The sequence below is a fragment of the Nerophis lumbriciformis genome, linkage group LG27, assembly GCF_033978685.3.
Source record: "Nerophis lumbriciformis linkage group LG27, RoL_Nlum_v2.1, whole genome shotgun sequence".
Classification (NCBI taxonomy): domain Eukaryota; kingdom Metazoa; phylum Chordata; class Actinopteri; order Syngnathiformes; family Syngnathidae; genus Nerophis; species Nerophis lumbriciformis.
This window is the reverse complement of record NC_084574.2, coordinates 445488-463352: the sequence shown is the minus strand read 5'-3', so window position 1 is coordinate 463352 and position 17865 is coordinate 445488. Positions and strand designations below refer to the sequence as shown.

The 17865-nt window shown below is 38.4% G+C and overlaps 1 protein-coding gene across 1 annotated transcript in view; it reads right to left on the bottom strand.

Annotated features, from left to right (window-relative positions):
- Window positions 1-17865, bottom strand: part of LOC133570266 (inactive rhomboid protein 2-like) — a 76487-nt gene that overhangs the window by 19842 nt on the left and 38780 nt on the right. The window contains exons 9-16 of the mRNA XM_061923097.2: window positions 14241-14352; window positions 14076-14150; window positions 10060-10221; window positions 9864-9949; window positions 6545-6608; window positions 6378-6472; window positions 6191-6266; window positions 6028-6128 (exon numbers count right to left, since the gene is read on the bottom strand). Of these exons, the coding sequence (XP_061779081.2) occupies window positions 6028-6128; window positions 6191-6266; window positions 6378-6472; window positions 6545-6608; window positions 9864-9949; window positions 10060-10221; window positions 14076-14150; window positions 14241-14352 (771 nt within the window). The remainder of the gene's footprint in view (window positions 1-6027; window positions 6129-6190; window positions 6267-6377; window positions 6473-6544; window positions 6609-9863; window positions 9950-10059; window positions 10222-14075; window positions 14151-14240; window positions 14353-17865) is intronic.

Sequence of the window (17865 nt, the reverse complement as noted above, 5' to 3'; positions counted from 1 at the left end):
ACATATATACTTACATCATGTATATATGACATGTTATTATGAATGTTACTACATGACATATATACTTACATCATGTATATATGACATGTTATTATGAATGTTACTACATGACATTTATACTTACATTATGTATATATGACATGTTATTATGAATGTTACTACATGACATATATACTTCCATCATGTATATATTACATGTTATTATGAATGTTACTACATGACATATATACTTCCATCGTGTATATATTACATGTTATTATGAATGTTACTAGATACTACATATATACTTTCATCATGTATATATTACATGTTATTATGAATGTTACTACATGACATATATACTTACATCATGTATATATTACATGTTATTATGAATGTTACTACATGACATATATACTTACATCATGTATATATTACATGTTATTATGAATGTTACTACATGACATATATACTTACATCATGTATATATTACATGTTATTATGAATGTTACTACATGACATATATACTTACATATATACTTCCTGTTCCGGTAGCTGAACCGGCGCTCGCAAATTTTACTCCAAACATTTAAGTTTAATAATGTAAGGAGAAAGTTTGCAATTAATATAACAAGTGCATATCTGGAGTAACTAGCCGGAGCGCTATTACAAAGACGAGATGGCGCCCAAGGCTGATTATAGCGAACTTAAAAAGTCAATCGACACTCTGATCGAGGAAGTTGCTACGATCAAGGAGCAGCAGAAAACCATCATGGCCCTTGTTGTGCAGCTGGATCAGATGAGGGCTGACAATCTGGAGAAAGATAAGAAAATCGCAATCCTGGAGAACAGAGTTGCTGATATTGAGCAGTACACACGGGTTAATGATGTCATCATCACCGGACTTAGCATCAAACCCCGGTCTTACGCACGAGCGGTAAACCCAGCGAAAGGAGAGGAGCCGGCGGAGTTGGATATCATTTCAATGGAGCGACAGGTGGCGGTATTCATGCAGTCCAAGGACATACAACTGGACTGTAACAGTATCGAAGCATGTCACCTTTTGCCCAGGAGAGGAACAAACGACAAGCCGAGCGTAGTCCTGAGATTTGTAAACAGAAAGAACAAGATCGCGTTGCTAAAACAGGGAAGAAAGCTAAAAGGAACAACCGTGTATATGAACGACCATTTGACCAAACGAAATGCTGATATAGCCCGAAAAGCACGCCAAATGAGGAGAGAGAAGAAAATTCTACAAACTTGGACTGCAAACTGTAAAGTATTCATCAAACTCAACGGTACTCCGGAGAACGCCAAAGTGCTGGTGATTAGAAACATCGAAGATCTGAACGAATATGACGTTTGAACTGGACTGTAAGGTAAAAGTGATTAAACACAATCATGACACACATTGACAATACGCAAGATGACACTAGCCACATAATTCAGTTGGTAAGTGAATATGACAATGTACAGTTGAAAGCATCTCAATACACTGAGCACCACCTACAAGACTTGGAACATGATATAGACCCGGACAATAATTTCCTCCTCAATATCAATGAGAACTGCTGCTACTACACCAATGAACAGTACAACCAGAATATTATTACTAAAGGCAAATTGTCCATTATCCATTTTAATAGTAGAAGCCTAAACAGGAATTTCAAGGACATCAAGGACTATTTACACACCTTTTCTCAACCATTTAACATAATTGCAGTATCTGAAACTTGGATTAACAGTGAAAAAGTGACAGATTTTGAACTGGATGGTTATGACTTTATTAATATGAATAGACAAAACAAGGGGGGTGGAGGGGTGGCAATCTATGTGGACAACACCTTGAGATTCAAACGTCTGGATGATATGACAACTGTGGTTGATAACCTACTTGAATGTCTAACAGTTGAAATTTGTATGGAAAAAAGTAGAAATGTCATTATTAGTTGTATATACAGATCGCCAGGTACAAGCATTGAATGTTTTACAGATTGGATGGAATGCTTGTTTTCAAAGAAGAGTAATGTTAATAAAGCTGTCTTCATTTGTGGAGACTTTAATATTGACATGTTAAATCCCAGTAAAAATAATGATATAGATAATTTCATTGACACAATGTACAGTATGAGTCTATATCCCAAAATCACCAGACCCAGTCGAATTACGTCCCACTCTGCCACTCTAATCGACAACATATTCACTAATGATATTGAGAATAAGACCGTAAGTGGGCTATTGATCAAAGATATCACTGACCACCTCCCAGTTTTTCTGATATTTAATGGAAACTACAGGACAAAAAAAATAGAAAAGCCAACCCAATACAGAAGAACGAGATCAGAGGAATCTATTAGTTCATTTAAACATGATTTACTGGAGCAGAATTGGGATGTAATTTATGAAAATGGTGATGTTAATAGCGCTTACAATATATTCTTGAGAATATTTAGGTCAGTATATGATAAAAATTGCCCAATAAAAGAATGCACCAGTAAAAGAAAATATACTAATTGTCCTTGGATCACAAAGGGATTGCAAAATGCTTGCAAAAAGAAAAACACTCTTTACAGAGAATTTATAAGATTGAAAACAAAAGAAGCAGAAAATAAATATAAAAAATATAAAAACAAATTAACTCATATTATAAGGTCAAATAAGAGAGAGTATTATAAGAAATTACTAGATGATAATAAAAACAATATCAAAGGAATATGGAATTTATTAAACAGTATTATAAGAAACAGTACCTCTTCAATTAACTATCCAACGTATTTCACGAATGATGGTAAAGAAAATGATAATATGGAAGATGTGGCTAATGCCTTCAATAAATTCTTTGTAAGTATTGGACCCGAACTTGCAAAAAAAATCCCAGATCCACGGACAACTGGTAAAAATATGGAGGGATTGTTGGAGAGAAATCCCAATTCTATGTTTTTAAATGCAGTGGGTGAAGAAGAAGTGTTGGATATTGTAAACAAATGTAAGAACAAAATGTCCACTGACTCCAATGACATTAGTATGGCATTGGTAAAAAAGGTCATTACAGGGATATCAAAACCATTAACATATATCTGTAATTTGTCATTTCAAACCGGCGCATTTCCAAATGAAATGAAAATAGCTAAAGTTATACCTCTGTTTAAAACTGGGAGCAAGCACCACTTCACAAACTATAGACCCGTCTCTTTACTTCCACAATTCTCTAAAATATTAGAAAAACTATTTAATAACAGGTTAGATGCATTTATAGAAAAACATAAATTACTCTCTGACTGTCAATATGGGTTTAGATCAAACAGATCTACATCAATGGCAATAGTTGAAACAATAGAGGAAATCACAAATGCCATAGAAAAGAAACAATATGCAATGGGAATATTTATTGATCTAAAAAAAGCATTTGACACAATTAACCACGATATATTAATCAATAAAATGGAAAAGTATGGAATTAGGGGAGTTGTACTAGATTGGCTTAAAAGTTATTTAAATAAGAGACAACAGTTTGTGAAGTTGGGGGATTGCTGTTCATCGTGTTTGGATATTGCTTGTGGTGTCCCCCAGGGGTCAGTGTTGGGGCCAAAACTGTTCATCCTATATATCAATGATATATGTAAAGTGTCTACATTATTGAAATTAGTCTTATTTGCTGATGACACTGATATTTTTTGCTCAGGGGATGACTTAAATCAATTGCAAGAAGTCATTATGGAAGAAATGAGTAAACTAAAAACTTGGTTTGACTACAATAAATTGTCATTAAACCTGACTAAGACTAAGTTAATGCTGTTTGGAAAGAGGACACGTGAAACAAGGGTGCAGATACAAATAGATGGGGTGGATATTGAAAGGGTTTTTGAAATAAAATTCCTTGGAGTTACAATTGACGATCAAATTAACTGGAAATCACATATAAAACATGTACAATCTAAGCTGTCAAGAAGCATCTCAGTAATAAATAAAGCAAAGCAGGTTCTGGATCACAAATCACTCCACATTCTTTACTGTTCATTAGTTTTACCATACTTAACCTACTGTGTGGAAGTCTGGGGGAATAATTATAAAAGCTCATTAAATTCAATAACTACACTTCAGAAAAGAGCTGTACGCATCATCAACAAGGTTGGATATCTGGACCATACTCACTCACTATTCTTACAGTCAAAAATATTAAAATTTAATGATATTATTTTGTATCAAACTGCACAAATAATGTATAAAGCCAAAATAAATAAACTCCCAGGAAGCATTCAAAAATTGTTCAGCACACGAGAGGGCGGTTATAATTTAAGGGGGAATTTAAATTTCAAAATGCTTAGTTATAGAACGACCATTAAAAGTTTTTGTATTTCAATTTGTGGAGTGAAATTATGGAATGGTTTGAATGTGGAGTTAAAGCAATGTCCAAACATAAACCAGTTTAAAAAGAAGTATAGGTACATGGTATTCCAGAGGTACAGAGATGAAGAAGGGCTTTGATATTGGCTTGTTTATGTTACAGAAGAGTGTCGGGCTGCCCATTGAGGCAGTGGTGTTGCTGTGGTGGCATCATACCATTTCCATGATCACTAGTGGTAATGGTGTGGCTATGTATGTGTGTAGTGTGCATATGTATGTATATATCTATAATTTATGTATATATAAGTTCATTAAGTTTGTACATTGAGTGAACAGGTAGTTCTAGCTCAGAGTAATTTATGATTTAAAGAAAGGGGGTGGGATTAAATAAGTGTAAACTTCTTCTCACTCCTTTTCAAATATGTTAAAAAAAAAAAAAAAAAAAGAAAAAAAGTCCAATGCTCATTTGTTTTTGTTTTTTCTTTTCCATTGTTTTCATTTTGTTATAATGTCTGTTAAGGCTATAGGACTGTATTGGATCAGGTTTGCTCTTGTTTTTATGCATATTTGAAATAAAAAAAATATATCAATATCAATATCAATGTATATATGACATGTTATTATGAATGTTACTACATGACATATATACTTACATCATGTATATATTACATGTTATTATGAATGTTACTACATGACATATATACTTACATCATGTATATATTACATGTTATTATGAATGTTACTACATGACATATATACTTACATCATGTTTATATTACATGTTATTATGAATGTTACTACATGACATATATACTTACATCATGTATATATTACATGTTATTATGAATGTTACTACATGACATATATACTTACATCATGTATATATTACATGTTATTATGAATGTTACTACATGACATATATACTTACATCATGTATATATTACATGTTATTATGAATGTTACTACATGACATATATACTTACATCATGTATATATGACATGTTATTATGAATGTTACTACATGACATATATACTTACACCATGTATATATTACATGTTATTATGAATGTTACTACATGACATATATACTTACATCATGTATATATTACATGTTATTATGAATGTTACTACATGACATATATACTTACATCATGTATATATTACATGTTATTATGAATGTTACTACATGACATATATACTTACATCATGTATATATTACATGTTATTATGAATGTTACTACATGACATATATACTTACACCATGTATAGAGCGACTTTCATTGGCTCCATTGTTAGCTGCTAGTGTTTATTTACGAGTTAGAATGCATAAAAAAAGAAAAAGGTGTTTTTGTCTTACATAAGTATTGCGAATGGTAGACAAAAATCCCCCCAAATGCAGTTCCTCTTTAATAGACAAACATTTCCTGTATGTAATCAAGCAGATGTAAAGCCTTTTGTTGTGATCAGCGAGGTAAGTGATCCAAATATGTACAGGCTGGAGCCCACCCCAGCTGACTACACCTGCTCATTAATCAATGCCCCGTGTCAACTGCAATATTAATGAACTCGTTTGGGCTTCAAACAAAACTAAATTGAGCATAGCAGAGTTGGAAAAATATATTTGCTTTATTTTTGTCAAGCTGCTGCTCTTCCTCACACTTTAAAAGTCGCGGATTTAAGGCCCTGAAGGAAGTGCAGACGTACCCAGCGTGGAGAAAGAGGGAGAGCCAGAAACGGTAGAACTGATTGGGCACATCAGGGTTGAGGAAAGGAAGCAAGCCACACACATCATCCAGACAGTCCACCTGCAAGGAACATCAGCAAATATTAAATATATGTAATATTTGGGCACACCCACACACGCTACCTGTGAGCAGAGGGTGGCCTCCTCGTGGAAGTATCCATGCATGAAAGTGCAATACTCCCTGGTGGTGATCTCACATCTACAGGTGGGAAAAAGCAGTTTTTGGACTGAAGCAGGTTCAAGGATAGAATGATTCAAGGTGGGACTTGCATTTTGTCTCAGTAAACAGGAAGAGATGTCAACTTCTCACCTTCCCTTGGTGCCTATGCAGCATGGCCGCCCCTTGATGTTACAGTCCATGTGTCTGTAGCCCGTGTGGTTCCACTTCTTGGGGAATGTACACACCTGGACATGCACACAATACTGAAAAGGTGCACGCAAACATGCATTTCAAGTGATTTGGAGAAGACAGCTCACCGGCCATTCGGTGATGTCATCTGGCCAGGTGTGAGGCTCGGCCGATGCAGGCTCTTCACAAACTCTTCACAGTCAGATAGGAGCATGTCAGCATTTTTAGTCCAACTAACAATTACACACACACCCATTATCGCCCGCGATATTAGATATTATCAACTATATCAGTATCGGCATCTCGTCTGCTTAGCTGTCAAAACTTCCATTTTTTTTTTTGGCCGGGAAATCAGTTTTTGTCCTTCTTTCCTGGCGTCCGCTCGACAAACCTCCGCCCGCAGCACTCAGAGCGTGGACTCATTCTCCACAAATGAGAGACTTATTATGCAAGTAAAGACGAGCAGGCAGCAGCTCACACATTCTCATACTTTCTGCAACATCCAGGAGGAACTTGTGTGAGCCAGCTTGAAAAATATCTCAAATGTGAGCTACATGACAGAGCCCATAAGTGTTTTGTTTTTTTTAAATGTTCCCAATATTTTAGGAAACCTTATAATGTACCTGTTGGAATAATTGTTTGTAAGTTATCACAAAAGAAATGTTGTATTATGAATGCTGTCTTTCGAGGCCTAACAAGAGGAAGAAGGCTCGTGAAACGCCACTGTGATTTCAACACGGACAGATGGCAGCATCTGCTCAACTTCCAGAGGAACTCTCTTTGAAGTGTTAAACGAACTCTCTCTGAAGTATTTCACAAACTCTCTTCCAACTATTTGGTAACCGAGGTCAACGCTATTTACGACCCGCTGCCCTCTTGAAGTTGCTGTGGTCAGGAGACGGGAGGGGTTATCCATTGTCCTCCAACACCTGCCCCAGCTGGATCCAGGAAGAGCCCAAGCCCGAGAAATCCTCTTCTTGGTCTTCAAAGCGACCGAAAACAATGACTGTTTTACATACTTCCCATTCCTGCTGTGACATGTGTTGGTGCGTGAACATTGAACATCTGAATAAATGAGGAGACGAAAACCTTCTTCGTCAGAGCGTGGTCCAGGACTGTACAGAGAGTGCAGTGGCCATGTCTCTCCTCAATATTGAGTCCAAATTGAATTCTGTCTCTGTTTGATTCCTTGCCTTTTGTCTTGTTTAATAGATGTCCTCAGTGTTTGAACGTGACAGTACCAAATCAATTAAATTGTATAATATTAAAGTAATAATAGTATAGTAATTATATAGAGTGGATAGCAATGTCATATCTTTACCATTTTTCCCCAGGAGATTTCCCATATTTTCAAATGCAAAAACATTATGTCACTACTGGTCCGACGTTTCCTCAAAAACTATTTTAAAAAACATCCTACATCAGTAGCTGGCCACTTTTTCTGCAGGCCAGCTACTTTTCAATGTACCAAGTGGAGGGGATCATTCATATATATTTATGAAAGAGAGGTGAACAAGTTAAAGGTGTTTCATGATAATACAAGCATGTTTCTTTCATGAAGACAAGAATATGATTGTGATGACTTGCATTGATTGAATCAGACAGTAGTGATGATAACCTCCACATTTTACAATGGAGGAGAAAAAAAGTCCTCCTTTCTGTCCAATACCACATGACAGTTTGTCCAGCTTCCATACTTCTTTTGATGCACTTTACAAGAAATACATTGGCGGCAAACTCCCTAGCTTGCTGGCTTGTGCACGCTAGCTTTCTGAGACTCTTATTTTGTTATCACAGGCAGGATGAAGCAAAGCTTTTATTTTGAAGACAGGAACTGTGCGGTCGATCTTTAGAGTTTTGACGGCAGGTACGGCGCGAAAATCTGTTGAAATAAAAAGTGTTTCTTGCCTTCCTGTCGGTCGTTTTTTCTTAATAATGAGCAGCCAGCGTCATCTCACAAGACCCAATTAAGTGACCAAAGTCACGTCATAGTGAAGATTGATCATCGCTCATTTTTAGCTCTATTTTTTTCATGCCTGGCTGGCGATGGACTGACACACCCTCCACCATGGACTGACACACCCTCCACCATAGACTGACACACCCTCCACCATGGACTGACACAACCTCCACCATAGACTGACACACCCTCCACCATGGACTGACACACCCTCCACCATGGACTGACACACCCTCCACCATGGACTGACACACACTTCACCATGGACTGACACACCCTCCACCATGGACTGACACACTCTTCACCAAGGACTGACACACTCTCTACCATGGACTGACACACCCTCCACCATGGACTGACACACCCTCCACCATGGACTGACACACCCTCCACCATGGACTGACACACCCTCCACCATAGACTGACACACTCTCTACCATGGACTGACACACTCTACCATGGACTGACACACCCTCCACCATGGACTGACACACTCTCCACCATGGACTGACACACTCTCTACCATGGACTGACACACTCTCTACCATGGACTGACACAACCTCCACCATGGACTGACACACTCTCCACCATGGACTGACACACTCTCTACCATGGACTGACACACTCTCTACCATGGACTGACACACTCTACCATGGACTGACACACCCTCCACCATAGACTGACACACCCTCCACCATGGACTGACACACCCTCCACCATAGACTGACACACTCTCTACCATGGACTGACACACCCTCCACCATGGACTGACACACTCTCTACCATGGACTGACACACCCTCCACCATGGACTGACACACTCTCTACCATGGACTGACACACTCTCTACCATGGACTGACACACTCTACCATGGACTGACACACCCTCCACCATAGACTGACACACCCTCCACCATGGACTGACACACCCTCCACCATAGACTGACACACTCTCTACCATGGACTGACACACTCTACCATGGACTGACACACTCTCTACCACGGACTGACACACCCTCCACCATAGACTGACACACCCTCCACCATGGACTGACACACCCTCCACTATAGACTGACACACTCTTCACCATGGACTGACACACCCTCCACCACGGACTGACACACTCTCTACCATGGACTGACACACCCTCCACCATGGACTGACACACTCTTCACCATGGACTGACACACCCTCCACCATGGACTGACACACCCTCCACCATGGACTGACACACTCTCCACCATGGACTGACACACCCTCCACCATCGACCACTAGCTGGCCATCCAGGTAATGGACACCCCTGATAAAGTCTTGTCCAGCTGTTTACTGATGTATACTAATCATCTTTAAAGAACTTTTACTGCAAATGAATATCAGTTATCGACCTTCTTGACTACTAATAATCGGTATCAGTACCTGAAAAAAACCATATTGGTCGAGCTCTACTGACAATGTCATATTCACGTGGATACAGGTGTCCTCACCTGGGATCCTGGTGACAGACAGAGCCAGAAGACCTGGTAATGTCCACAGGTTCATTGTCCCATTTGATGAAGGTGGCCAGTGTCTCCTGCACGGAGAGTTTGTTTTATTATTCTGAGAGTAGCTTTAAGGAAGGCCACATTCTTGTTTTAGAGGGTGAAGAGTTGTGTGCTGGCAGGTTTTAAGAGAAGTACGTACAGAGCAGTCGGAGCTGAAGGTCTGCACACATCCAGAGTTGTCATTCTGGACACAACATCCAGACTCTTTCTCCAGGTCTTTGGCCTTCTGAATCAGATGGACTATCTGTTTGTCCTGACGGATACAAGGAGAGAACTTGGCTCCCAGGTGGATCAGGTCGTCCTGGAAAGACAGGGAACATTACCATTAGGGATGGAAATCGAGAACTGGTTCTTGATGAGAACCGGCTTCCAGTCCCAGTGTTTCGATTCCTTCGTGTGAGAGCGCATGATGTCATCACGCACCAGTGACCGCGACACAAACGCTGGAGACTTATTCCCAAGGAAGGACGATAAACTTACAATACTTGCAATTTAAATAACGGAAGAGATCACCAATGCAAGAGACGTTAAATATGTGCTGCTGCAGTGTTTATGGTGCTGCTGCAGTGTTTATGGAGTTAACAAAAGCATGACACAATTAATCATAGCATCTCCATAAACAAATTAGAAAGGTATGGAATCAGAGGGTTGCTCTTGAACTGGGTAAGAAGCTACTTAACCAACAGGAAGCAATACGTGAAGATAGGAGAACACACTTCTACAGAGATGAAAATATTTTGTGGCGTACCTCAGGGATCAATACTAGGACCAAAATTGTTCAATCTTCATGTAAATGACATCTGTAATGTTACAAAGGACTTCAAGTTAGTTTTATTTGCAGATGATACAACTGTGTTTTGTTCAGGAGAGAACACACTGAAGATAATACAAATAGTAACAAATTAAAAAGATGGTTTGACAAAAACAGACTATCTTTGAATCTCAGTAAGACTAAAATAATGCTATTTGGTAACAGTAGAAGGGAAAGTCAAACACAAATACAAATAGATGGAGTAGACATTGAAAGGGTAAAAGAAAACACATTTTTGGGGGTAATAATAGATGATCAAATGAACTGGAAACCTCATGTAAAAAATATACAACATAAAGTAGCAAGAAACACGTCAATAATGAATAAAGCAAAACATGTTCGAGAGCAAAAATGACTTCATATTGTCTACTGCTCACTAGTGTTACATATCTGACTTATTGTGTGAAAAAGTACACTTCATTCATTAACTGTGTTACAAAAAAGATCAGTTATAATAATACATCATGTTGGATGTACAAACTTTATTTATTAAATCACAATGATTGAAATTCAATGATTTGGTGCATTAGCAAACATGTAAAATGATGTACAAAGCAAACTATAACTTGCTAGCCAAGAATGTACAACAATTCTTCTCAACAAAAAAAAAGATGTAGAGAAAATGTCATTTAAAACATTTGTATGCACGTACAACACTTAAGACATTTAGTACATCAGTATGTCTGAGAGGTGTTCTCCACAGTGGAGACATAATAATTGATTAAAACATGCATGCTTCGTGAAAAATAAGTTATGTATATATATATTTTTTTGCAAAATGTGTTTGCAGGATCTCTGCACTTCTTTGATTTCTTCATGTTTCCCTCCTTTTGATGTGTTTGGTGCTTTTGTTGGAGCCCCTTCCAGACTGCACAACAAGGGGTGGCGCTTTCCTGACTTCTGTGCTGCTTTTAGGTGGACTTTAGATCTGCCTCGGAGGAGACTTTTGGTCACGCTTGCAGCTGGCTCAGAGTCCTCTTGGAGAAAGCAGAGGAGATGCGAGGAGAAAACGAGGCTGCGGAGCTTGGGGTGAGACCTGGCTGAATGAGTATGTATGGGAGACGGAAGTCTCCCTAAACAGAGAATTCTAGCTCATCGACGCAGACTCGACATTGGCCAATAGCTAATGGGCAGCCTAGGACAGAGTTGGCTCTTTTGTTGGGTCTGTTCCGAACGCAATAATTATTATTTATTGATATTTTTTTTATTGTGTTTTGCTTTTGTTGTATGTTCTTAATGTTTGTATATCCTTTATGTTCTTTAATGTTTGCCTCTTGTTTTTTTACCTTCTTTGTGTGGACTTTTTGTATCTGCACTACAACTACATCGTAAAAAAAGTCTATCCTATCCTAATTTGCACAACACAGTTCTATCAAAGTTGTATTTGTCACTGAATGAATGAGTTTTACTTTTGTGCCCAGCTCATATGTTTTGAAAAAAATAATAGTTTTAATTTCTATAAGTTAGTTACTGGACTTTCTTGTGTTATTACCACAGAATCATATTTGTTGTATTTTATTTATTTCTACACAATAATAGTTATAGTATTAGTTTTTGGTTTATTTATTAAAACACATGTTTTTGTGGCCCTGGCATTCCATCAAGGGTGTGGGTCTCTCAAGACCTCATGTTTGGGTTTGTACACTCATGGTTCTTCTAACCCACAGGTGTCAAAGTGGTTTTCACTGAGGGCCACATCGCAGTTATGTTTGGCCCCTGAGGGCCGCTTTTAACAGTGAATACTATTATTACACCTTTTTTTTTTAGTAGATTTTTTTTAAACTAAAATGTAAAAAAAAATAATGGTAAGTTGCAATAATTTCACCTTAAAATGTAGTGTATATTACTGTAAATGGAAAAACAGTACTGCTGTTTTTATGGTGTCGGAGGCAGATATTTACATATATCCGAATTTTAGTGTTACTTATTTTCTTTCATAGTCATATTTGAAAACAGCTCGTGTTTTCCATTTTATTTTCTTTCTTTTTCTCAGCAAGTAAACTGTGTGTGTCAACCTTGAGTTCTTTGGAATGTGTTTTGACTAGGGAGACGATGTGCATGTATTTTGACTAGGGAGAGGGGAGAAGAGAGAGGGTTTTGGGGTTGGGAGGACAGACCATTTTGGCGGCGCGATAGAATGTTCTATGCTGGACTGGTCTCAAAAAATATATCTGCAAAGCTTTGAAAATATACAACAAAATACCTATTCTGTCTCTGGTGGTTTTTCAACTCAGCTTTAAGTGTCGTAAAAAGCTTGGGAGCGACTTGTGACTTGAATTCCCTGGGAGGAACAACTGGTCCAAAACGCAACAATGGCACTTCAGTTGCCAAAACTTTACTGTAAAATGTACATTTGTTTTTTACTGTAAATAAAAAAACTGCAATTTTACAGTAAAATGTTGGCACCTGAGCTGCCAGTTTGTTTGTTTTTTTACCGCAAATCGACATCTGTAGATTTTTGGGTGTATCACTGTAAATGCCAAAACGGCAGCACAATTTATTTCATTAAAAAAAGTCAATTTTTTTCCATTTAGAGAAAAAATGCAGTAAAAAACACAGTAAATGTCATCATTTGACCATGAAATATATTTTTGCATAATTAGACAATATTTAAGTTAACATAATTTGGAGATTACATGGAGTACATATATTGTTTTTTCTCCCCAAATAGAAAGAAAGAATACATTTAGTAAGAAAAGTTACAGTACTTTATTGACACATATTATTTCCAGGCTTTCGAGGGCCAAATGAAATGGAGTGGCGGGCCACATCTGGCCCCCGGGTCTTGAGTTTGACACCTGTGCTCTAACCATCTTTGATCTCAATGGGATTTTACCTGGTTAAATAAATAAAATAACCTAAGCAAAGTTGATACTAATCTAGCAGTTTCTCCAATTGAGAATCGATTCAGAACCAACTCCATCCATCCATCCATTTTCTACCGCTTATTCCCTTCAGGGTCGCGGGGGGTGCTGGAACCTATCTCAGCTACAATCGGGCGGAAGGCGGGGTACACCCTGGACAAGTCGCCACCTCATCGCAGGGCCAACACAGATAGACAGACAAGATTCACACACTAGGGACCATTTTAGTGTTGCCAATCAACCTATCCCCAGGTGCATGTCTTTGGAGTCTCATTTAGCAGAATCAAAATTGTAAAAATCTGATCAATTCCCATCCCGGATTATTACTTAAATTGGACAAGAGACCACAAGAGACATGTGTCACATACTGTAAGTGACCACAAGAGACATGTGCCACATACTGTAAGTGACCTTCACCATGCAGACAACAGAGTAATAAAGTGGTCTAGCAGACCTCCATGATAATAGACAGAGACTCACGGATCTTGGTCCAATCCAAAAGTTCTGTTGTTGAATATACTTGACACTCTCATAGATGCCTTTGTTCTTCAGCACCTACAGAGATGCATCAATAACACAGTAAGATGATGCTATTAACAGGACAAGAATGTTGCACACCAGAACAAGTCCAAAAGTCTCACTCACCAGATCAGTTTTTGAATGTTGTGCAAAGCCCACAGGGGCAAAGCCGTAAGTGCAGCATGCCAGCAGAGTGATTACAACGTGGACAAACGTGATCCAGTAAGTGAAGTAAGGCCTGAAAACACAAGAGTGACATTTTTCTTCAATTCTTCTTCAAGTGTAACATTTTATAGCCCGAATATTGCATTCTGTTCCCCACGCTAGATACATTCACAGGAAGTTGAGATGCTATTTATGTGAATATTATATACATTTAAAGTACTTGTAAGCCTTTCACATAATCCACAATAAGTAAAAGAATCATTTTGATCGATTATGGATGGATATTCATGATAGAAGTGAAAATGTTTTATAGTGAGTAAAGTAAACACGACAACACACTTCTCTAAGGCCTTCCTTAGTCAATTTAGAATGTACTAGTATTCTTGTAAATTACATGATGTCTTCCAATTGTGGCATTGAGTGCTACATATAATATACCTTTTGAACAAAATGAAGTCACTTGCAAAACAAAACCAAAACTACTACAGTGGAACCTTCATTGACCAACTTCATTGGTTCTTCAACCAATTAGTGCTTGCTCGCATTGACAAGATTGAGGAAGCCAGATTCGTACCGCAGCACGTTTTTCATTGTGATGAGAACAGACTTTTCTGTAAAAAGATGCCAAAGCAGACTTATTTCACAGCAGAGGAGAAAGTACACTACCTCTCTTGCGAGGCTGTCACGGCTGGTTAAACCAGTGCCTTTATTTTGTTAGTGTTTTGTGTTAGTTCCTGTTCTGTGCTTTTATTGTGGTGGCTCTTCTAGTTTTGTTGGTGTTTTCTTGTGGCCGCTTTTGCTTTCTCAGAGAACATTTCCCCTCAACTGTTTTCGATTTCCAACCAAGACTATTTAAGTTGATCCTTTTTCTCCCTTGGTTGTCGGGACATTGTTTGTTTGTTGGTGGCTGTTTTTGATTGGTTGTTGACCAGAGACCATCTTTTTGATGCTTAGCAAGTACGCTCTTACGAGTGGATGTCGTCTGCTCCCGCAAGTGTTTTGCATTTGCATGTTTCCTTTATGTCATAGCCTGTTCCGCTCAGAGCACTTCCTCGCCATAACTTTTTACTTTCCGCAACCTCCGCCGTCTCCCGTGACGCACTGCTTGTCATCACATGTTGCATACCTTTTCCCCCCTCAGTCTGCTCCTTTCCTCAGTTTAGTTGAGTTGAGTTTGAGTTTATTTGGAACATGCATGCATACAACATGATACATCACACATGCATGCATACAACATGATACATCACACATGCATGCATACAACATGATACATCACACATGCATGCATACAACATGATGCATCACACATGCATGCATACAACATGATACATCACACATGCATGCATACAACATGATGCATCACACATGCATACAACATAATACATCACACATGCATGCATACAACATGATGCATCACACATGCATGCATACAACATGATACATCACACATGCATGCATACAACATGACGCATCACACATGCATGCATACAACATGATACATCACACATGCATGCATACAACATGATGCATCACACATGCATGCATACAACATGATACATCACACGTGCATGCATACAACATGATACATCACACATGCATGCATACAACATGATACATCACACATGCATGCATACAACATGATACATCACACATGCATGCATACAACATGATACATCACACATGCATGCATACAACATGATACATCACACATGCATGCATACAACATGATACATCACACGTGCATGCATACAACATGATACATCACACATGCATGCATACAACATGATACATCACACATGCATGCATACAACATGATACATCACACATGCATGCATACAACATGATACATCACACATGCATGCATACAACATGATACATCACACATGCATGCATACAACATGATACATCACACATGCATGCATACAACATGATACATCACACATGCATGCATACAACATGATACATCACACATGCATGCATACAACATGATACATCACACGTGCATGCATACAACATGATACATCACACATGCATGCATACAACATGATACATCACACATGCATGCATACAACATGATACATCACACATGCATGCATACAACATGATACATCACAATTTCCAGTTTGTCTATTCAACATGTTGGAAAAGGAGTAGGAAGAAACAGAGCTTATTTAATCCTACCCCTTTTCCTTTACATAGCATTTGCTAAAACTTTTGTTCACTTCCTGTTCTGAATGTATTCACAATATACTCCATAAGTAATAAGAATAATTAAAGCTGCAAGCAGCGTTGGTCGGGCCCGCGTATTTGGCACGTGCTAGTCCTAAGTGTCCCAATACTTTTGTCCAGTTTTAGTAGTACGTGTCCCAATACTTTTTTCCAGTGGTAGTCCTAAGTGTCCCAATACTTTTGTCCGGTGGTAGTCATAAGTGTCCCAATACTTTTGTCTAGTGTACCTACCTTGTCTGCATTGTGTAGGCACGCTGGTGCTTCCTGCTTTTAAGCAGCCATCTTAAAAAAAACAGCAGCGCAGCAGCATCAGCACAGCGGTTCTTTGAAGGGTCATAAAATCAAAACCGGAGCAGTTAGAAAAACGCTGTTCTGTACTTTTATACACGAGTGTTTAATCTCTCTCCTGTGTTAGTTTGAAGCCGAAACGACAAACGCGGTCAGAGGAGATAGTTTTTGAAGGAAGGTGACTGGTTTTTACAAAAAATTTGTTTTGAAGGGGGAATAGCAAACTTCCTGTTGATTTTTGCGGGGGGTTGTCAATCTATGAAATGTAGGTCTAAGTGAGACCTACATAGAGGTTTTTGTTTCATGTCTCTCCGACCTTCCCAGTGGGAGTTACAGGCAGTTTTGTCATTTTTTTCTTCCGAGGAGCAGTTTTTTTCAGCGTTTTATTCAAAAATTGCGCTAGAGCGCAATTTTAAGATTTGGGGTTAGGTTTTTTATTAAATCGCAATTTTTGCCAGTCTTGATGTGTGCGTTCAGTTTGGTGAGTTTTGAAGCATGTTAAGGGGGTCAAATTACAGCTCAAAGAGGCAAAAGTGACTGTTTTTAGTACTTTTTTGTGTTGAAGGGGGAATTGCCAACTTTCTGTTGATTTCTGCCCAAGGATGTACAATTATGAAATCTAGGTCTAAGTCAGACCTACATAGAGAATTTTGTTTCATGTCTTTCCGACCTTCCTAGTGGGAGTTACAGGCAGTCTAGTTTTTTTTTTTCCTAGGGGACGCTAGAGCGCAATTTTGAGTTTTGGGGTTCGGTTTTTTCATTAAAAGACAATTTTCGCAGGTCCTGATGTGTGGGTCAAATATGGTGAGTTTTGAAGCATGTTAAGTGGGTCAAATTAGTGCTCAAAGAGGCGGCCGGTATAATAATAATAAAACCTTACAAATTCAATAGGTCCTTATGTCCCATTGCATAAGGACTCCCTTTGGGAGTCCTTATGCAATGGGCCATGCGGGCCTTAAAAATAAATAATTGGTGAAGTAAGTAATATTTCATATGGTGAGATGAGTAAGATTATGTAGAAAATGAATGGATGGATGAAATAAATTCAGAATGTTTATCTTCTTCTTTG